Source organism: Chinchilla lanigera, unplaced genomic scaffold, assembly GCF_000276665.1.
Source record: "Chinchilla lanigera isolate Chin_1 unplaced genomic scaffold, ChiLan1.0 scaffold00008, whole genome shotgun sequence".
NCBI classification, from domain to species: Eukaryota; Metazoa; Chordata; class Mammalia; order Rodentia; family Chinchillidae; genus Chinchilla; species Chinchilla lanigera.
This window is the reverse complement of record NW_004955409.1, coordinates 19,708,811-19,731,917: the sequence shown is the minus strand read 5'-3', so window position 1 is coordinate 19,731,917 and position 23,107 is coordinate 19,708,811. Positions and strand designations below refer to the sequence as shown.

Sequence of the window (23,107 nt, the reverse complement as noted above, 5' to 3'; positions counted from 1 at the left end):
CTTTTACAGGTAAATGGTCACAACTAGAGACTATACTCATAAGTGAAATAAACCAGACCTCCATATGCAAGCAACATATTGTCTCACTAGTGTAAGAACCTGAAAGAGTGAATAAAAATTAGGAGGTATGACAGACATTGTGAAATGAAAGGAAAATGCTCAACAGTGAAGAGCAACTGGGGTGAGGGAAAAGAGAAAAGAAAGAAGGGGAAATTATGTATGTATGTATATACGGGATAGCTAACGTTGTTGTACGACTGGCTCCTATCGTTTTACTGGAAGGAACAGTTAATGATTAATTATTTGATGAATCTCACATGTCTCTATTTGTTTTCCTGAGAAACCACTTTGAAGATATCAATACGTAATACAACAACCATTGTTAATTTCCTACCACTTTGTCTGTAACTCTGTATTGCTTGTATTATTCTTATGCTATTTTGTAAATGGATGTCTGTTTGTTCATGTTTTCCTTCTTTCATTTTTAAAATAAATTAAAAAAAACAAAACACACACACAAAAATAAAGTTACTGATATATTTTAACATTCAGTATAACATTTTGACATAAATTTCATATGTTCTCAGTGGAATGATTTTTGTCTGTGTTCCTCTTGTACTTTTAAACTTCTTTCATTATATACTGTAGACAATGTCTGAGATTAATTTCTCTTAGACTTTTACTAATTGAGAGCCAATTTTATGCTCCTTGTACTTTTACTGCATATGAAATTCCAGGTTATCTATTTTCTCTATGAATTTTAGATATAGTGTTCTATTTTCTTTTACCTTTATGAGAGTTCAGTTGTAGATCATATGGTGATTCTACTCTATGTGATGTAATACCTTTTCTTCTCTCTCTTCACCTCTCGCTTTTCTTTGAGCTGAGGCTACTTCACATTCTCGAAGGTGGACATCTCATCTAAGCGGTTTTCTCAGCTGCTGAATGCCACCGCAGGAATGCTCCGGTGGCAAGTCAGAAATCTCTGTGATGGGCAGGGGTTGAATTCACCACTTCCTCCCTGTGATCCTTGGATGACATTTCTTTTAATCTCTTCTGCTTCTTTTTAGGCTTCTCTCTCTGAAACACAGGATTTCCTACCTTATTTCCTTTGGTTTCCCTTTCTTACTCCAGTTTTCTATTGCTCTTCCTTCTGTATAATTAAAAAAATTATTAGTCTATGCTTGTGATATATAATACACTCATCTTGTAAGTATCCCCATTATTGAATGAAGAATAGTAGGAATAAAATGGGGGCCAATACTTTGTCACTCTGTTTTGGGGGCTCCTGTGGATTCTATTTTGTTCTGAGGCCTCCACATGATTCTGAAATGCCCTTTATATGTAGCAAGATTTTAATCCCAATTTATGTCAGGTAGGACACTCTCGTTTTGTATGCTGGAAGAGATGGGTGACAGCTATATATCTACTTCCTTTTATCAGAACTGTACTTCTGGAATTTATTTACTTTTAATTATTTTGTATTCACAGAAGAATAATGCTGTGTATTGTTTTCAAATATAGTTTGTGCTGTATCCAGATGATTTTGGTTGTTAAGATGACAATGATAGTTTCTTGTGACTTACATACAGCTCATTACCAGAGACATTAATTATAAACGTATCAAGGTGTAACACAAATACAGCAGTTTACACTTACCTACAGGTACATCATTTATGCTTCTCTTCAGCTGTGTATAAAGATTCAAGTGTCTCTCAGCTGACATAACTTTCTTTCAATCTGAAGAGAATATCCTCTATGTTTTCTTACCATCCACTAGCAATGTAACTGTTTTTTCAGTACTGTGATTCTTTTTTCTGTCATATCTCACGTCAATGGAGTTGAGATGATTTCCTTTCTTTTTGTCAATAATTTAAAGATGTTTTCATCGACATCCATCTTGCTTTTTTATGAAACGGAGTCACTAGGTAGTCAACAGCTACTTTTATTTGGTACAACTCACTTTATCATAATCTGATTTATTTCTATGATAGACTCTAAGAGTTTTGTTTTGTTTTTCTTTTTATATGTAATTTGATTTTGATATGTCATAATGATTTACTGTGTTGAGCTAGGATACATAAGCTTTTAAAATCATATTTGGAAAATTGTCTACCTTTATTTTCCTCCCTATCTTCTCCCATTACTTTTGTATATCATGTTTGATTCCTTAATACCATTCCATAGGTCACTGAGATTTGTGTACTTTTCTGCCATCTTTTTTTTTAAAATAGGTTTTAAATTGGTCAGTATCTATCTGTTGCTGTTACATATATTACCGAATCTTTGTGTGTTTGTTTTGGCCAACTTTCTCGTGCCTTATATGCCACCTCACAGATGCAGCCACCGTGCGCTCTGAATTCTAATGTGTCTGTAGTTTAATTTCCTTTTGTTTTTTCTTGTTTCCCTTCAGTGTGCTCTGACGGAAAGGTGTCTCCTGAAATTGTAAAGTTCACTGAAATTCACTCTGTAGACTTGCAATTCTATGCTTGTTTCCAACATGTGAAAACTATTATTTTATAGATTTCTGTCTACTTATTGTGGAAAAACCATTTTGGTATTTTTTAGTCACGAACAGAAGTGTCTATTTGAGAGAGTAACTCTTACTAATTGTAGCCACATTTAATATGATAATTCAAAATGATAAGATGATGCTTGATAAAACTGTACAATATTTCTAGAAGTATTCTCTATATTTATAATCAATTTTTAAAAATTGGATGTTTTCTACAGTTGTTTTCCCTATTGGTGTTTAAAACTTCTTGGGATGTACATAACCCTTTAATCACATTTATGTTGCCATTTTATTTGTGAAGATTAATTTCAATAGCATATACTCAACATGAAAGTAGAAAATAAACTTCTCAAATTGTCTATTTTTCTAAATAATATTTGAATGAATAAAAATCATTGAGATTTTAAGAAAAGAGAAGCCATGTACATAATTTTGGATACACTACTGAGGATTTTGATGACTGTATCGTAAATCAACTTAAAAATCCACACTAATGGCTAGTAAAATATTCCAATATTTAAGGAACTTAGAGAATTTTCAGTCATTTTATTTTTGGGGGTAAGACCTTGTATTTGCAGTTAGAATATTGAAGTTGTACTATATAGTACCTGCCTATCTGAATAAAGTTTCATCATTAATTACCTTTAATAGTAAGAATTTTTATTTAATAGCATATATTATCTTTAACTGTGTAGATTTAGACTATTAAAGTAAATTACTTGCAAATCCTTAAATATAAGCTTAATATTTTGAGCTTGTGTAAAAGAAGTCCTTCAGTATTAGGGACATTTTCCCTGAACTCTCAACTCTGCAGCTGAGGAGATGTCTCTGCTTTGTGCACCCCTAAAGTACTATGGGCTTATTTCAAAATGACACTTAATTTAAATAATTATAGTACTCTTTTAGCTTGTTTTTCTTATTTGACCTTAAATCCTATAAAACATTATTCATCTTTAGTACCCCTTAGAACCTTTAGTACAGAATAGGACTATTTAGGACCTATTTGTTCAGTAAAGAAATGAAATCTTTTCTGAGGTCAAATTTGCATAAAAATACTATTCTGCTGGGAAAATGAGTATTAACAAAATGATCTGATGCTGACACAGTATTTTGTATCTTCTCTTACAGGCTCTTAAATCTGATCTACAATGGAAAAATTTCTTCTCTATCTGTTTTTCATTGGCATAGCAGTGAGAGCTCAGATCTGTCCAAAGCGTTGTGTCTGTCAAATATTGTCTCCTAATCTTGCAACCCTTTGTGCCAAGAAAGGGCTTCTATTTGTTCCACCAAACATTGACAGAAGAACTGTGGAACTGCGGTTGGCAGACAATTTTGTTACAAATATCAAAAGGAAAGATTTTGCTAACATGACCAGCTTGGTGGACCTGACTCTATCAAGGAATACAATAAGTTTCATTACACCTCATGCTTTTGCTGATCTACGCAACTTGAGGGCTTTGCATTTGAATAGCAACAGATTGACTAAAATTACAAATGATATGTTCAGTGGACTTTCTAATCTTCATCATTTGATACTGAACAACAATCAGCTGACTTTAATTTCTTCTACAGCATTCGATGACGTTTTTGCCCTTGAAGAGCTGGATTTGTCCTATAATAATCTAGAAACAATTCCCTGGGATGCTGTGGAGAAGATGGTTAGCTTGCACACTCTTAGTTTGGATCACAATATGATTGATAATATTCCTAAAGGGACTTTCTCCCACTTGCACAAGATGACTCGACTGGATGTGACATCAAATAAACTGCAGAAGCTACCGCCTGACCCTCTCTTTCAGCGAGCTCAGGTACTAGCAACCTCAGGAATCATAAGCCCATCTACTTTTGCATTGAGTTTTGGTGGCAATCCCTTGCACTGCAACTGTGAATTGCTGTGGCTGAGGCGTCTGTCCAGAGAAGATGACCTGGAGACCTGCGCTTCTCCTGCACTTTTAACTGGCCGCTATTTTTGGTCAATTCCTGAGGAAGAATTTTTATGTGAGCCTCCTCTCATTACTCGCCACACGCATGAGATGAGAGTCCTGGAAGGTCAAAGGGCAACACTGAGGTGCAAAGCCCGGGGAGATCCTGAACCTGCAATTCATTGGATCTCTCCCGAGGGAAAGCTTATTTCAAATGCAACAAGATCTCTGGTGTATGATAATGGAACACTTGACATTCTCATAACAACTGTAAAAGACACAGGTGCTTTTACCTGTATTGCTTCCAATCCTGCTGGGGAAGCAACACAAACAGTGGATCTTCATATAATTAAGCTCCCTCACCTATTAAACAGTACAAACCACATCCATGAGCCTGATCCTGGTTCTTCGGATATCTCAACTTCTACGAAGTCAGGTTCAAATGCAAGTAGTAGTAATGGTGATACTAAAATGAATCAGGATAAAATTGTAGTGGCAGAAGCAACTACATCGACAGCGCTACTTAAATTTAATTTTCAAAGAAATATCCCCGGAATACGTATGTTTCAAATCCAGTACAATGGTACTTATGACGACACCCTTGTTTACAGGTAAGGACTATTGAGCCAGTGTAAACATTTACCATGTTCTAAGTGTAGGGTTAATTAATGTACTACTTATTTTTAATAGGCAATCCTATTCTATGTTGTAATTCCAGTATTACAATTTCAAAGTACCTAAAGTAAGGCTTGTTAAAGTTGGTGACTATATGTGGGGAAATATCTTGAACAGTGTTATTTTTAAAGAGTTCAAATTTATATTTAATATTATGCTTACTTTTCTCACCTCATCTGAGAGATGTGACTATCAGAGACAAGATTGATTGAATTTAAAAATTCAAAAACATACCAGAACTTACACATCCACATGAGTGTTCTTTCCTTCAAGGAAGTCACGTTGGGAGGCTATTCCATTGCCCCAATGATGCCGCCATTGCTCAAAGCACTTTTGGAATTATCTTTAGAACCTTCGTCACACTATTTTGAATATCCTCATTGGTGGCAAATCTTCGTCTTTTGAGGGTGAATTTGCATTTTGGAAACAAGCAAAAGACATTTGGAGCCAAGTCTTGAGAATAAGGTGGGTGATCAAGATGGATATTGCCATTTTTGGTCAAAACTAGGATGTAACTATAAAATAATGAGACTGATCCTCTGAGCGACTGAGCTATGTGCGTGTGTGTTGTTTCTTGTGCATTGGTTCCTAAGACAGTTCCAAAGGGAAGGTTTGTAAATATTTTGAGCAGTGAAAGTATCACTGGAGTTATGCACCTAATATCCAATAAGGACAGTGATGAAGAATTTGCATCTGCGAATGAATTTCTGGTATGTTTTTCTAAACTTCAGCCTCATTGATTTATAGTCACATCTTGTCCAATTTTCAGTAGAAAATACACAGTTTTTTAGTCATGACATAAATTCATTAGTGACAGACTATTATTACCCATAGGAAAGGATATAAAATGGTGGTTTTGAAATAAGGTTTTGTTTCTTTTTAAGATTTTCAGATATCAGATCTTTTTAGTTCTTAAATATAGACACTCGAGGGCAATACAATGTTCATTCATGGATGGAAATAAGAGTATTTTTTAAGTGTGGAATAGTGGGAAAAAAAAAAAACCACAGCTATCCTAGCTAGTCAAATGATTGATCAATCCTTGGCAATGTTCCACTTGACTGAGTTTTAATTTCCTCATTATTAAAAGGAAAGATTAGCCTAAGTAATTTCTAATATTCTGTTAATCACTAAAAATATGTACAGATGGAGCCTGATACTCAGGAACAGGCATTCACACTCTGCTCTTCAGTAATCTAGGGCTCTTCAATAATCTGGGGTTATTGAAACAGTTATCAAGGATAGATATAGATCCCAACCACTCAACTTAGTAGTTACAGGGTATTCTATACTACTATTAGCATTATTCCTTTAAAATCAACTACATTCTCAATTCCAAGGTTTAATCCTTCTGCGATGAGTCAATTCTGTGTTCCCTTGAGGAAATTGCTGAATCCCAAAACTAATGGTTGTTATCTGCAAAGTAGTGGTAATGCCTGTTTCAGAAGGTCATTGTAAAGACGACATTTTAATGTATAGAAACGTCCAGCATTTATCATACATTCATTAAGCATTAGTAGTTTCAATCATGAATATACAATTTCACTTGCTAATTTTCTGGTATATTATGAAAAATTGTATATGTCGTGTTGCAAATTAGTAATGAAAAGTTTTGAAATTTCTAGAACTCTCTTTCAGGAATGAAATATGATCACATGCTTTTTCTTCTCAATTAACTTTAGTTCAGGTCATATTTGGTTATATATGAGGAAAAAGGTTAGTGGGGAGAGAAGAGGCATTCACAGAAACCTTTGCAATGTCATAGTTTCAGAGCTGTCTGTAAATTCTTATCAAACTTCAGAAACTATTTTGATGCAATTTTTTCAGAACACAATGGGATGAGAGAGCTATACCCTAGTCAACAAACAGCCTTGCCTTTCTCTCATTGCTAGGATAATGCTCATATTTTTACATTGTCCTTATTTATAAATACATTTGGGGGACCAGAGCATAAAAAGCAATAAGATCTATAAATAAATTACTTGAATCTTTGTAATCATCATAGTTATTAAAAATAGATTTTGTGAGTACTATACCATAGCAGCTTATTTCTGATTTGGAAAATAAATGCTCCAAAATGCATTTTCCTTCTGGTTTCTAATGTGATTGTCAGTGTTTTCTCTTCCTTCAAATTGGCTTTTCGTCACAGAGGTGTTGTAAGTGCTAAATGGATTTGCTTAGTAGTCAGATAATGTCACAGTCACACCTTTCAAAAGCAATTTGTCATAAATGATTTTTGAGCAGCGGCTTTTTTTAGGAGTTCTGCTTTGCCACACAGTGTAATTAGTAAGCTTGTCAAGGAGCCATACAAGCACCGTTAATAGAACCTGGACTCTAGCAATGACTTTTAGCTATTTGGACTGGGTAAATAGAAGATTAGATCATTTTCCCATATTTCATGTGAGGTATAAATGTGCTTAACTTAAAGAGAATTTAGTGAGACAGAGGTGAAGTCATGATGATTGCATGTGTATATATGTTGTCTTATTTTAAATAGTAACACAATTCCATTGTCCCTCAGAATGATACCTCCTACGAGCAAAACTTTCCTGGTCAATAACCTGGCTGCTGGAACTATGTATGACTTGTGTGTCTTGGCCATATACGATGATGGCATCACTTCCCTCACTGCCACAAGAGTCGTGGGCTGCATCCAGTTTACTACGGAGCAGGATTATGTCCGGTGCCATTTCATGCAGTCCCAGTTTTTGGGAGGCACCATGATTATAATTATTGGTGGAATCATTGTTGCGTCTGTGCTGGTTTTCATCATCATTCTAATGATCCGGTATAAGGTTTGTAACAATAATGGGCAACACAAGGTCACCAAGGTTAGCAACGTTTATTCTCAGACTAATGGGGCTCAGATGCAAGGCTGCAGCATTGCACTGCCCCAGTCCATGTCCAAACAAGCGGTGGGACCTGAAGAGAATGCCCAGTGCTGTAAAGTTGCCAGTGACAATGTCACCCAATCTTCAGAAACGTGTTCGAGTCAAGACTCTTCTACCACTACCTCTGCTTTGCCTCCTAGCTGGACTTCAAGCACGTCTGTGTCCCAAAAGCAGAAAAGAAAGACTGGCACAAAGCCAAGTGCTGAACCACAGAGTGAAGCTGTCACAAATGTTGAGTCCCAAAACACTAACAGGAACAACTCGACTGCCTTGCAGTTGGCTAGCCAACCTCCTGATTCTGTCACAGAGGGCCCCACATCTAAACGAGCACATACCAAGCCAAGTAAGTTTCTCACTGTGCCTGCAGAAAGATCCAGGCGCAGACACAGGTACTCCCTGCATGGAGAAGTAAAGGAATACTATTGCTATGTTAACTCACCGAACAAGTGTGAATTCTTTCCTAAAAGAAGCATGTCTGTGAGTGGCATGTTAATTCAGTCCAAGAGTTCTGATGGGCATAGTGCAAAAGCAACTCTTCCAAATTCTGAATGGATATTGGAAAGTGCTGTGTAATCTGTTACTTCTTTTTTGATGAAAAATCATTTTGAAAATTCACATAAGAATTTGGAATCTGGAATTCTAGTCTTGTTTCTCTGGCATATGTCTAATAGAGCTCAGGTTATGCATAAAGCATCTAGAGTATACTTGATCTGTATGCATACATATATCTATATATATGAATATATGAAAGCAACATGGAAAAAATGGTTTAAGGCACAGAAATAACAAAACAAAAAAGCCTGGGATAGCAGCAGTGCCTTTCCTTATTCTAAGACAGGATTCTAGATTATGCAAAAGAAGGCACAAAATGAAACTTCTCACAGAAAAAAAGCCTTCCCTAAAAACAATGATTATGTAGTTCAAGTTTTCAAAAGACCATGTAGGGGTAATTGGTATCTTTTAGTAAGTAGACAGTATATTTTTTCAATGACAATTTTGTGGCACAGAAAACTCGGATAGGTTACTTGAAGTAAAATATTCTATTAGGATACCCAGACAATGACAAAATTAAGCACCTTGCTAAACAGCATTTTGGTTAGGTTAAGATGCAATTCATTTGGTTTTTATCAAGAAACATGATCAGTTTTGAATCACAGGCTACATTTCATGTGCATCATCATGAGTACATTTGTATTCATTCAACACATTTACTGAATGAGTGTATTTTATATTTTCTTAATGCAAGTTAAAGAGGGAGAAGAAATATAAGACTTACTATATCAAAAGGGTGTTTATTTTATCATCAAGTGAAATAAAAATCTTCTAATGGAGTTCTCATCACATTTACAGCGATATAAATTCACTGCTCATTAACCATATAGTGTTTTTCCCGTCTGTGCTATGATTGTACATTTGAATGCTTTTCACTTAAAGTAAATGTGTTTATTATTTTAACCAAAGACTATGATGAATTTAGTCAGAAATCACTCAGCTTACATGGAATATACCACTTTTAAAAAGATTTCATAGTTATTCTTAAAATAATAATGTTTCTTGGTACTAGAACTTTCCTGGACTATCATGACGATCAAAGTCTATAAATATTCCTATTTACTGATTGAAAGATATAATTATATACTAATTGAAGGTATTTTCTGCTACTTATGATACTAATGATCCATAAGTGGTGTTAACCTGAAGGTTATGTTGTGTTTTGCTTTTTGTTTTGTTTTCATGTTGTTTTGAGGCTACTGTTCATGTGAGAACTTAGATCCATTACTTCAAAAGAACATGACATGATAGCCATAACATGGTAAATGAACGCCTAATGTATGTCAACTATCCCTGGAAGTAAGTCAAATACAATGGAAAATTTTCTGAATCCTTTCAGACCCCCTGAAAAACCATTCAAAATACAGGGGTAAAAACTCAAATCAAGACAATTTAATTTCTGTTTTCTAGGGTCAAAGAAAATTTAAATTAATTTTAAAGACATATAATATATAGAAAATATATCACTTACTAGGGGCTAAGTTTGAAAAAAATTAGAGGTGACTTTATTGTAAGTTTTAAAAATGATTGTACTATAGACTATTTAATGTATTTCAAATCCCTTTCCTCCCTTGCTCTACTTCCCTTTGTGAAATGATTGCCTTTCATGTTTTCAAAGTTTAATCATCTTCATTGCTCATGTACTGTATAGTTTTTTGAAGGATAAATGAGATCACATATGTGGCAGGAATTTCTGAAATCAAAAGCACTTCACAGAGTGAAGTGTATTTTCAACACTATTAATATAATAATGTTCTAATCTCAAATACACACACACACACCCACACACACACGCACACACATCACATGTATTTTGGGGTAAGTCATTGATATACTGTGTCACTAAATCATTCAAGCGGGGCTTGAACTCACTGTGTAGCCCAGTCTGGTCTTGAATTTGTGGCAATCCTCCTGCTGAGCATGGTGGTGCAGGTCTGTATTCCCACACTTAGGAGCTCCGGACTTGCACCACCATGCTCAGCTTCCAAGTATATATTTTAGATTATCATCAACTGCATAATTTTCCACCCATGTTGATTAGCATGAGCATATTACTCTTTTCCTTCCCAGGTATATAAGAATAATATTAAAAAATCTTGAATGGGACAAAGCTTTAAATTCTTAAAAAAATGAATCCCGAAAGGATTTCTAAAATTATGAAGGATAAAGAGCCTCTGAAATCACATGCCATAGGCAACAGCTTATAATTATTACAAGCTACTGATTAATTTATTATGTTTTCCAGTTGTCTGTATTTTCAAATCAATAACCTTCCTACCTTTCCTATGAAACTTTGATTAAAATATTTTATTTTTCAGAAACATTTGAGATTCTATGATATCTATAGATGTGAATTTTATTTTGCTGGACTGAAATAATTGAAAATAATTTAGATTATTATTATTACTAGACTATTTTCAGGCTGTATTAACAGTCTGAAATGCTTGAACAAAAGTTCTTAAAAGTGTTTGTCTAGCCTGTTTTACTGTCTTTTAAAAGAATTATATTTTGGGGGATCAACAACAAATTCAATTATCAAAAGGTAGAGTGTTTACTGTATTTCTTTATATCATAAAATTTTCACAGAAGAAGGTAATGTATATTATGTGTAAAACAGAAGAGCTGCTTAGCTGAACAAATAACTGGATGATATTTGAATGAGGGGGGGCCAGAGAGGTGGCCCCAGAGATGTGGTAATAAAAAGTTTGATTACTCAGCACAGTGGAGATTGGGTCTCCAGATATTACTGATCATAAGAAAGAAATTTTGCCCTTTTCTTTCTTTTCATTTTGTGATTTAATGCATTCCTCACTTAGCAGCTATATACACGTGATCTGAAACGTGTGTTTTGCTGTTTGTGTTTGATTACTCTGTGTAGAAAAGATGTTATTTCCACTTTCTTGTTCTTAGTTATTTTTCTTTCCTTTTCAGTCATTTCACTTAATCAGTGTGAAAACAAACTTGTCCAATGTGAAAACAAACTTAAAAATACTGTTTATTAAATATATTTAAATAAGCATTTATTTAATGTATTTTAGCAAATAGTGTGTGCTCTTATATTGTTTTTGTTAATTTTGGACCACCAAATTATGATTAAACGTGTCATAAAGAAGTAATGCAGTATCCAAAGCTGTCTCAAAAGTCTAACTTTGACTTGAATGTTATTTTACTTTAGTCTACAAATATTGATACAAAAATAAAGCCATTTAAGTTGTAATACAATAAAAATAAGTTTAATTAGATTCAATAACCAGTAACACCAATACTCTGGTCAATTTATTTTCTATTTTTTAAACTACTATTGTATACAGATGAAGGGTCATGATGCTATTTTATGCTTTAAAACAATTGATTTTACCTGTTCTTTAGATAAATTTTTCCAAAAATTTTTAGAATGTATTACTTGAAGCATTCTAAGAAATCTATAAAAATAACAACTCTATTCTCTGGAATATATATACTTTTTCACAATTATTTAAGAAATTTAAAAGCTAAATATGTTCCATTTATTTGTCTATAGGAATCTTTTTCTTTTTATGTAAAATATTCTCCTTCAATTTAAAATACTCACAAGAACTTACTTCCAATATAATTTTAAATATTTTTATCTGCTTGTATATCTGAAAAGGAACTAGTTTATTTATAACTATAAAAAAAAGAGTAATTATTAGAAATTTTATATGAGTTCCTAAGTATTGGGCTTTCCTCTCTGTGTACAGTGATAAAGGCTTTAAAAAGTCCATGGTTAAAATATTGTGTAAACGAAAAACATCGTCCTATGGGTAAAAATGTAAAGGTAAGTGACGCATTACTTTAAAGAAGACAGCAGGGACGAAGGAGCTGAGTACACCCTTGGTGAGGGTGCTGCTCAGTTGTGCTTTTAAATGCTTCGAAAGCGATGTTTGTTCCTGCTAGAGGCTGAAAAGGATGTGACCCTTTCCGTGGCATCGCTTTCCCATTTGTCCCAAGAGCTGTCCCGTGTCTCTGCTTAACCGCGTGTGCTTCAGTGCAGGCATGGGGTGTTCTAGGGAACAGACCAGCACACTGTTGGCTGATAGGAAAGACTGATTTTCATTTTTCTGTGGTTGATAATAGTACTAATGATTTACCTTATGTTACTGATATTGAATTAATGTATGGATAAGAAATATGTCTTTAAAATTGCATAAAGAACAAAGAACAAGTGGATCTTTGCAATAACGTCAACCTCGCCCTTCAAAATTTCTCGATCCTTTCTTTCCCATGCTAAGTAAATATATGCTGGGGTTATGATTACTGTTAAGATTTTCAGATGCCTCTTTTTTCTTATTTCTTTATTTATTCTAAGTAATCAACATTTCTTCTAGCAATGCAGAAGGCTACTTAATATAAAGAGTGGTAAACATATTCCTGTGTTTAAACCATCGTAAAAATTTCGTATCTTAGAACTGTGTGACAGAAAGCAACAAGTAATTGGGAGAATACTTGGGTGTTGAGTTAACTGATTAAAGTAATACTAATAAATCTTAAACTTTATCAAGTTTTATAAATAGGTAAAATCAATGTACAATTATTTTCTCAATATGTTCAACTATCTCAGAGTCCAAACTTGGAATCTAAAGTTCATATTTAATATATACACAGATGGCATACATATATATGTGGACATATACTATCCATACATATTACACATCAGTATATGAGTATATAGATATACACACAAGATTAATCAGTAAAAATAATTCATGTTCTCCAATTCAAATTAGTAATTTTATAATTAGTAAAATAAAATTATATTTAAATTTCTGCATATCAGGAAACATTCTCCCAGAAAAACTATACAACATACTTGCTGTTTACTAGAAAACAATGGAATGTATGCTCTGTAATATTTTTATTATTATTATTACTATGATTATTATTTTGTGATACTGAGAATTGAAACCAGGCCCTCCTCTCTGAATTACATACCCAATCCCTTTTTAAATGTTTATTTTGAGATAGGGTCTTGCTAACTTGTCTAGGCTGGGTCAAAATTTGTGTTCCTCCTGCCCAGCCTAAGTATAAATTTATTTTTTTGGATGTTTTTAGATTATAAAAGTTTCTCAGCTCTGCAGACTTATTTCATCCATCCTTTGCAAATTACTGACTGCAATGTTTATGAATTTAAGCATAAATTTCTATACATTTTGGGAAAAAATCATGAAGGCCTTTCATTTAAAGTACTTGTGTTTGGAAATGTTTATGCATTCAGTCTTATCTGACATACATGCTACGTAGATAGCACAGTACTGCTCCAGAATATGTTCAATAAATAATTATTTCAGAATGTAATGGAGCATATGAAATATTGTGTGAACTCTACATATCCAATGTGCTAATAATTTTTTTCTTGGTAATGTGAACATCTTGTTATTGCTTTGAAGAAAAATCTAATCTACAGTGGCCATTGTAAATTGATATGAATATTGGGCTGAAGGTTTGTAAGCAAAAATAAATTGGTCCTCCTTTCATCTCAGTCACCTGTGAACATTTACAGTGACTAAACACCTTTGGACACAAACTTTTTTCTTATTCTTCTGTCACTTTTAAATGTTAGTATTCGTGTGGGCAGATATTATGTAAAGCAGTACAGTATGTGCTATACAAGGTTATGTAATGCTATTAAACATTTATAGCCAATTGGAATACATATAAATATTTAAAGACAGAATGTTTGTTCTTAAAATATTACTCTTTTGCATAAAAATGGACAGATACTTTGCAAAATGCACAATTTTTTGGAGCCTGGGATGATGGTTAATATAGTAAATGCTAATTTTATATTTTGTGTGATATGACTGAATATTTTCTGCTGTGGATTATTTTTTCCTTGATATATTTTCTCATATTAACCATATAGTTAAAATGGTTATACATTAAAAAAATTTATAGAAACCTGATTTTCTTGTTGAACTTTGACATGAAAAACACCCAACATGTTGAGAATTACTCATATTGGGTACTAGCACATTTTTTTTAAATTTTATTTTTATACTATTATATATGGGGAAGTAGGAAAAATATAAAAGTTAGTTGAATTACCCCAAGTAAGTGTTCATTTAAAAAATGTAGCTCAGTCTTTAGGAGGTGTTTTATCAAGATTACCGTGAGAAGGGCTTTAGGGACTGTATCTTTAGAAAAATGAATTGTTCACATTTTATTCCCAGATGCTTTGCTGACTAATGTTGACCAGATTGTCCAGGAAACACAGGTGAGAATCTCATTACCTCTCACATACCTCAATATTTAAGCAGGTTACCTATTTCATACATAAATTTTCTATATTTTTGTTTTCTAGATTGTTTAACTTGCTGAAACTTCCCATTAAAACTTACTTAGATTTCTCAACCGTGCAGTTGGAAGTTAAGTTGGGTTGAGTGAACTTCTAATGATTAAACTTAGATCTAGACCTCAATAACCGAACGTGTCTGATTCACAGTATAATAAATAAAGGTAACACCAACAATGCCATAGGTAACATTGGAGTCATTTTTGTAATTAAGTGTAATGCAATGTGCATTTTTACAAATATTTCCAAACTTAAACATGGTATTCATTCCTAACTTTGACCTCCATATTCCAGTAGGAACTCAGATGATACATTATGCTTCACTAAAAATGGATAAGCAGAAGTGTTTCAGTGTTATCTAAAATGAATGAAGCCACTTTAAAATGGAGCAAAAGACTACACATGAAATATTCATGGTATTCCTTTTGTCAGCAACCAATTACTCTTGTTGAGTGTTTTTTTGGAAGTTTCAAATGAGAATTTGATTCCTGCATTTTAATTGGATCAGAAAGTGTGTTTCCAGAGCAGAATAGCACTTAAGCAATCTGCTCAAACAGCTGGAAGCATCAGCCATTTGCTTGAGGTTTGATACAGAAAAAATAATTGTGCTTTTACAAGTTCTAAAAAAGGCCGCTGATTTGTTTGTAGTAAAAATAGTCTGTTTTAAATAAATAACATATTCAAAAGCAACATTCTTGAAAAACCAATAACTTGGTCCGTGTTTCAGAGTGTTCCCCTGTGCATTCCATCCCAGTATCACACAAAATGTTTTCATGCATCATTTCTTTACGGGTTTAGGATCCTACTCTTACATTACAGAAAAGGAGCAGATGGCTCAGGCAAAATAATACCAGCCCCGTGTCTGGCACACGCTCAGTGTTCTATTGTGTGTGTTTAGCTGAACTGCACAAAGGCGCCTTGTTTCACCACCACCCTCATTTCCCCTCTTCCTCAATCTGAACCTCTTTCTCTCCCCTTTCCTCTTTCTTTCTCCATTTTCTTTTGCCTCCTTCTCTTCTTCCTCCTTCTCTTCCCTATCTTACTCGTCCTCCTCCTGCTTTCACTGCTGTATCTGTCTCTGTCTTGATCGCTCTCAGTTTTAAAAGTTTTGTTTATGATGACTTGGGACATCCAGCTGAGTTGAAAGTTAGGATAACTCTGGAAAGGAGTTAAGAAGTAGATGAGTCTTATATCAGAAAGTGCAATTCAGAATGGTGTGGAGTGTAAGATTAACATTTGGAGGCAGAGTCAGTATGAGTGACTACTTCTAAAGTGCCACTACACAAATTTCTCAGTTATCCATATTTACTGGGACACGTTATATATTAATGAGCTCATCTATTTATTTTTCTATGTTATTAGAATTTAAGATTTAGAGAAAAGTAAGCCTTTGTACTTACTTTTGAGTGCCTGTCACCTTTAAAAATAACATAGCATTTACAAACACAATAAATATGTAGCATTTTTAGTAATGACTTTTTATTCCAAGTAATTAGTATTGGTGTTGTAACATTTAAATATCCAGTTAAAAATTTAAAAAAAATCAATCCTAATCTATCATAAATATATAAATTATTGAAACTTTAGATCCTAATCATTCAGTGATGAGGTCTTTTGCTATATAATAATTTCAGGAATATTTTTACAGTATGTAAATATGATGAATGCATAAGTATATATGGAATATTGTCTCCTTTTTAAACTTTGTGCGGAGCCTTTGTTACTTTTTACAAAATAAATTACTAGCTAACTTTATAGACAACATTCATAGCTTTTCTAATTTTCTTTTCTTTCTGTAAATACTACAAAGGAAAGCAAATGCATAGAAAAATATAATTGCAATAAAATGTAGTGTCATTAACTCTGTTTAGCCAGCTTTTACTACATTTCCATTGCCAAATTTAAGTTACCATATGACCAGAACTTACCTGATGCTCAGTAAATAATTTGCGCTGCACCAGACCTCATATTTCTACAATTGTCAGCAAGGGCAAGTGGCGATGTTCCTTCTGAAGAGTTGGTGACCTGTACACTCTTTCTTCTCATAGCTTTTCTCAGGGTCAGCAGCACTTTACTATGAGTGTCTTGTAGACAGGACTGTTGGTGGAGATCTTTTGTGATCACAGCTTCTCAGTTCTGTACTGTCTGTAGCTCTCATACTGAACTGGCAAGGTAGATATTTTTCCCAAGTATATAGAGCAAAAAAAAAGAAAAAGTTATTTCATCTCCATTTTCCCAAATATGTCCTCTGATTGTCTTGTATAAAAACAGAATGTGTTTGAAATATTTCAGTGTATCATACACACTGAAACAAAATCATAACAATTTAGTTGCACTAAGAGGTCTCAAGAACAAAGGGGAGAGGAATCATTGATAAAATTAGTGAAAATTATTCTCTTGCAAATTGTCACATATAAGTTAATATTGGTTTGGCAAAGATTTTTAATCTTTGTAATGAACCCAGGAAAGCAATAGGAGTGTGAGTTTAATGCAAAGATTGGAGTAATTGATGAGTTTGCATTTAATAAAAATGATTTTAGTAAAATTTCTTAAGAAATATTTGCTATATTAAAACAAAAATATAGATGTATTATCTCTGTGTGCATCCATGCACGTGTGTAGGCAGGCATAAAAATTTAGACATAGTCTGAAATTAATTTTACTATGCTTTAAGATAATTGCTTCTTGCTTAAAGTAAATTTGACTTGAGATATTTGTGTTTAGCATCAAGATATTTTTAAGACTTAGTCTTTCTTGTAGAATGTCTGTTACAGATGTTCTAATCATGAACTAAGTACCATTATTTAGAGAAAATATGTTTCCTGATGAATACAAATCAGTAATGTTTATTATAAATAAATTGCAATATTTTTACAACTTAGGGAAAATACAGGTTTGTGGAAATATATAAAGAAGAACCAAAGTACAAAGCAAATCTTATATGTTGTGAGTATATAGGTTTAGGACACGTAATCCAAAATTGTACATCTAACACTTCTGAAATATGAACTATTATGAGTACTAATATTATCCCACAACTAGAATTGTGGCTTCTGGTCATTGGCTCAGTCAGAAGCAAGATATAGGCACACTAAAAATATTACCCACAATCATCCTCAGGTTGTGCGTACCAAGTGTCCAAGAAACAGAAATGAAGTTTGTACTTAGACTCAACTCCCAGCTTTTAGCAACTCTATACTTTATAAACATGCAATTTTCACATTCTAATATACTCCATAATCTGTAACATTTCTGTCCCCAGGATTTTCAGATAAGGTATCGTTACCAGGTAAGATCAATACAAAAGGGGCTGGGGATTTAGCTCAGCGGCAAAGCGCATGCCTGGCAAGCGCAAGGTCGTGAGTTCGGTTCCCAGTACCGGAGAAAAACAAAACAAAACAAAACAAAACAAAACAAAAAAAAGATCAATACAAAATATTTTGTTCTGCAGGGTTTTTCCCTATGAAAATTAAATTAATTTAAATGTTTCTAGGGAAGATCAGTACAAAATATTTTGTTGTGCAGAGTTTTTCCCTATGAAAATAAATTAATTTCAATTTAATTAAAGAGTAATAAAACAGATGCACACATAGAAAACATTTAACTATTTTTTAATAATTAAAGCATATTTTCTCACATATTTGTTAGAACTTTATAACAAGTTAGGGGAAAAAAAAAAAAAAAGAAAAACCCCAAGTTCAAACAGTGGCCTTTAAGAATCATCTTCTTTTTGTTCTGACACCCTGGCTACTCAAGATCAAAATCCTCATAATGCTTAATTACATACAGAAGAAAAACAGTGGTAAGGATTTTAGCACGGTCTATTGAATGTCAGGTTATCTTGCTTCTCTACTGAGGGAGTTTACATTTCCTTTTACTCTTGAGTTTGTTAAGAAACCCTTTAGTCCAGAAAGGTTTTTCATGTTAATGCTTTGTTTCACATAAGGATCATTACTGAAACATCTCAAACTTACCCCAAGGTGATTATTTTAAATTCTTATAATTTTTACCATGATTGTCATTGTTCTCACTTTATCTTTGTGATGCTCTGCAACTTTATGGGCAATATTTAGGCTTATGGGGAATTGGTGTAAGAGTTTTCTTATGGATAAGTAAGTTGCAATTTTATTTTGTGTATTCTGATTAATACCGGTTTGTATTTGACTCCAAATTGTGTCATCATTTCAATATTAGTGTTAGCTTCAGGAAAGGCAAATGTTCATCATGTTTTCCAGGCATTTTTTACTATCTTAATCTTCATGTCTAATAGCATTTTCTTAATCTACAATTGTTCAAATTGTTAATAATATTATTATGCAATGTGAAAGTTAGAAACTCCACTTATGTTGCTGTATCCGTCAGCTTATGAAATTTCTAACTTGGGTTTAGTTTGTAATCCTGGAAGGAAGGATGTATTACTTGTCAAATAAAGCTATGTAAATGTACTTTTTCTTCAAAAGACACTAAGTCTTTAGTTTTCTAAAACTTCCCATAATTTGATATTTCTTATAATGTTTTTGTGGTACTGCAGACTGAATGCAGGGTCTTGCACCAAGCTATTTCCCCGGTCTATTTTTAATTATTACTATTACTATTTTTTATTTTGGGACAGGTTCTCACTAAGTCCATAAATCTCTGAGGTTCAGCTTTAACTTGCAATCTTCCTGCCTCAGTTTCCCTGAGTGCTGGGATAACAGGAGCGTGCCAGAACACCTTGGTTTAATTTTATTTGAATTCCTACCAAAGAGGGCACATTAATGGAAATAGAAAAAAATTGTTACTCAGTTTCACTAACATAATCTATGCTATGAATCCAATAAAGGAAAATTTGTAATATATATCTCTGTGTTTTGGAGGGAATTTTGCAATGTTTTTGATAATATGTACCAGGTAAACTATAATAGTGATATGTGTATTTTGTCAGTTTCCAAGGTAATTATTTTGTTTTATGAATAAGATATATATTGGCTTCTTAGCTATTTTTTAAGAGTAGGTGATTCTCTTAATCTCAAAAATTATCAGTACCCAAAATAACGTCACTTACTCAAGTTTTTCTTAACTAAATATCTGTGCAGTATTTTACCTACCTTTATCTCATAAATTGATCAAAATAACTCATTATACTTGAATAAATGTCTTACATAGTTATACACATGTACCCTATATCATTTAAATATAGAATATTCAGTAAACTCAAAATTCATTATGTCAACATGCAATCATGCCTGATGTGTTATAACCTCTAAATAGCAATATGTAGGCATGGAGTAAATTTTGAATGGAAAGGAAAAAATTTGTTTCTATTTCAGGTATTACATGTAATAATTTTCTTTCTTTGTCAAGGTTAAAACTTAAAGACACAATCTAAATCCACGAAGATTAAGCACTATTTTAAGGGGAAAATATTCTCACAGTTTGATGCTTAAACATCTTTGTGAAAAAATTTTATGTAACATGTTTATATTAATGGTGGAGTTGCCTTTGCTTGTGAAGTTTTAGAAGATCTCACATTTATTCTGTTTGCTCTGTGGGTAAAAGGTATCTAATTAATGAAAATAAGTGTTTTTCCCTAACATTAAATGTATCATAAAATGGTATCATGCACAAATCTTAGCACAGTTTTAACAGTTTTAAAAATGGAGAGATCACTTAGGCTTAAGAAATGTTGAGCTAATTTTATCTAATATGTATAATTTTTTTAAAAAATAGTGTATATGTTTATTAGAGCCTAAAGGGCATACACTAATAAGAGTAATGCTTTCTATTATGTTGAGAATATAAATATGAAAATTGAAGCAAGGGAAAATGCCCTTCTATAATTTGGGTTTGACTGATATAACTACTATACAGTATTCATACGTTTAGATTCCTTTTGAAAAGGGGCATTGTTTTATATTTTTTATGTATTCCTCATATAAGAAGATTCCTTTATAGATTCACTACTTGCAAGTTACCAATGAATACCTTAAATAGTGGTGTTCATGTCCAGATATTGCTTGGGAAAGTGTCTTGTATTCTATAGTGATAAGTTTCTGCCTTCCTGCTTACAGTTCATGCGCCTTTAGATTGCAAACACAATGATTTATTAGCTGTGTGTTTTCTCCCCCCACCCTTTTTTTCTTTTTCTTTCATTTCAGAGGCTGGAGTTAATCTGAAGAGCACCACTTCTCTCTCTCCTGAAAAAAGTTGCCACTGATATTTTTACTGGATAAAACTAAACAGTGTTGCAGTTCACAAAGCTAATGTTGAACTGTGTCCTAGAAGAATTGTCCACAGGAGCCGGTGCGGAACCGGAAGTCATTGATGCCAGCAGAACTGGCTCCTTCAGACCATGGTTCATTCCCTTTGAAAACCAAATTTTTTTTTTCTTCTGACCTACAAATATTTTTTTTAAAAAGGAAATAAAAAAAATTTACATTGGCATCAAGTTCTGTATCAATCCATCTTACATTGCCATCCATGACTTAACAGACTGTAGAATCTTGAATAATCTATATCACTTTAACAAATAAATGTTTTACTATGACAGAATTTGCACATTGCCTTATTTGTGGAAATATCTATTCCTTCAAGTCTGAATGAAGTTCTAAGTACAAGCGCTAAAAGTACAATTTAACCTAGTGCAAAAATCTTCAAGAATTGCAGATTGCTTTGGGATATTAGAACAACGTATTCATTATATGACAAGGTGAACTCGATTCTATGGAACACCATAGAGCTAGTTAAACTAACTTGTATTAACTTTGTGCCTCATGTAAAAGAAAAAGCGATAAGGGCTCTCTTATCCAAGAATAACTTGAGAAAAGAACAAAATAGACCTATTATAGTTAATCTAAATTGATTACTTTTCAAGAGAACCAGGGTAAGCATGGCTTTAATAACTTCCGGTCTTATGAGTCCTTCTAGGTGCCCATTTCCCCAATTTTGCAAAAGTTTGGAATAAATGAAGCATAACATGGAGCCAATTTAATGTCAACATATATACAACTGAAATATCTTTGATGGCTAACAAATATCAATCCAGTCATAGGGAAGTAGTATGCAAGCTTAAAATTTAGAGTTTATTTTGGTTTGAAGCAATCCTGTCGTCCACTCTAACCTTCCAAGTTGTCATAAATATTGTCACACAATTTCACAATCCACAGAAATTTATCACAGAACTTGATATATATTTAGCAAAAGTCTGTTACTAACTGAATTCTAATTCTCTAAAACTTAAAGATTCAACTCTGTTTCTTGACCATTTTGATAGTGATTATTAAAAGTGACAAGTAGGTTAAAATTTTTTAAATGGTTCAAACTGAAATATTCCCTTCTTAATATTGTGAATTAAGCTGTTATACATTCTTAATCTATGATATTAATAACAAAAGTCTAAGCTTTTGGGGTTATAGAATGTCATCCATGAAAGCTGTGCTTCGATGCTGGAAAACCTACAACTTGAGGACAACAATAAGAATGAATGACAACAACAAAAAACAGACACACATACCCTCATACAACATATGATTAAAATAGAAAGAAGAGTTTTGAGTGGCAATCTTGAGGTTGATTTGTGACACTGGAAATTTACTTAATTACCTGTATTTTAATAACTCTAATGACCTGAACAATCCATATTTGCAAATATAAATGTTTAGTTGATTAAAGGGAGATCAATCAAACAGTAAGCATTCCCTTTGTAAATCTCTTCTTGCATACAACTTATTTGCTCAAATGTACACATTATCCAAAATTAGAATGATTTTTTCAGGATCTTAGCACAAAAGTACATTGCAAGGTCTTTCTTGGGTAAATTTGCTAATTTCTCTTTGAAGACACTATCCAAGTATACTTTTATTTCCCCTACTCCCTGGGGGATGATTCTTGCTTTCTTTGCTGGTGATACCTACTCAGTTATCAGTCTTACCTGTCATCTACTTTAGTTTAGAATATTTATGCTATATCTGTCCATGGAACAGAATATTTAGTGTGTTAGAGCTAAAATCAAACTTAGTCACTTAAAGGCTTCACTCCCATAGCTCCTAGTATTAAATCTGAAACTTCCATTTTTGTATGCATTCAATCTTAAACCAAATAGCTGGCACTCATGATGTACACATTTAATTTTTCTAAATGTTGCTTGTTAGGAAAAGGTATAATCTCTCATTCTAAGATGTCCAATAATAAATTACTTTAGTTAAATGATACATTCACTTATATTTAAGGGACTCAGGAGAATGTAAGTATATCCATATAGTTA

General features: G+C 33.1%; 1 protein-coding gene across 6 annotated transcripts in view; it reads left to right on the top strand.

The window, feature by feature from the left end:
• The window catches only part of Lrfn5 (leucine rich repeat and fibronectin type III domain containing 5), a 259,458-nt gene extending 238,067 nt beyond the window's left edge, over positions 1 to 21,391 (top strand). For 3 of the 6 annotated variants that reach the window (XM_013510460.1, XM_005376880.2, XM_013510459.1), the window contains 4 exons: positions 3,644 to 5,048; positions 7,634 to 8,346; positions 14,744 to 14,787; positions 21,003 to 21,391. In XM_013510460.1, coding sequence (XP_013365914.1) covers positions 3,664 to 5,048; positions 7,634 to 8,346; positions 14,744 to 14,787; positions 21,003 to 21,020 — 2,160 coding nt within the window. In that variant the 5' untranslated portion in view covers positions 3,644 to 3,663 and the 3' untranslated portion in view covers positions 21,021 to 21,391. Of the gene's footprint in view, positions 1 to 3,643; positions 5,049 to 5,385; positions 5,572 to 7,633; positions 8,347 to 14,743; positions 14,788 to 14,874; positions 15,042 to 21,002 lie in introns of those variants that run through there. The other 3 variants (XM_013510461.1, XM_005376881.2, XM_013510462.1) reach the window with 3 other exon arrangements.
• Positions 21,392 to 23,107: the final 1,716 nt, after the last annotated feature.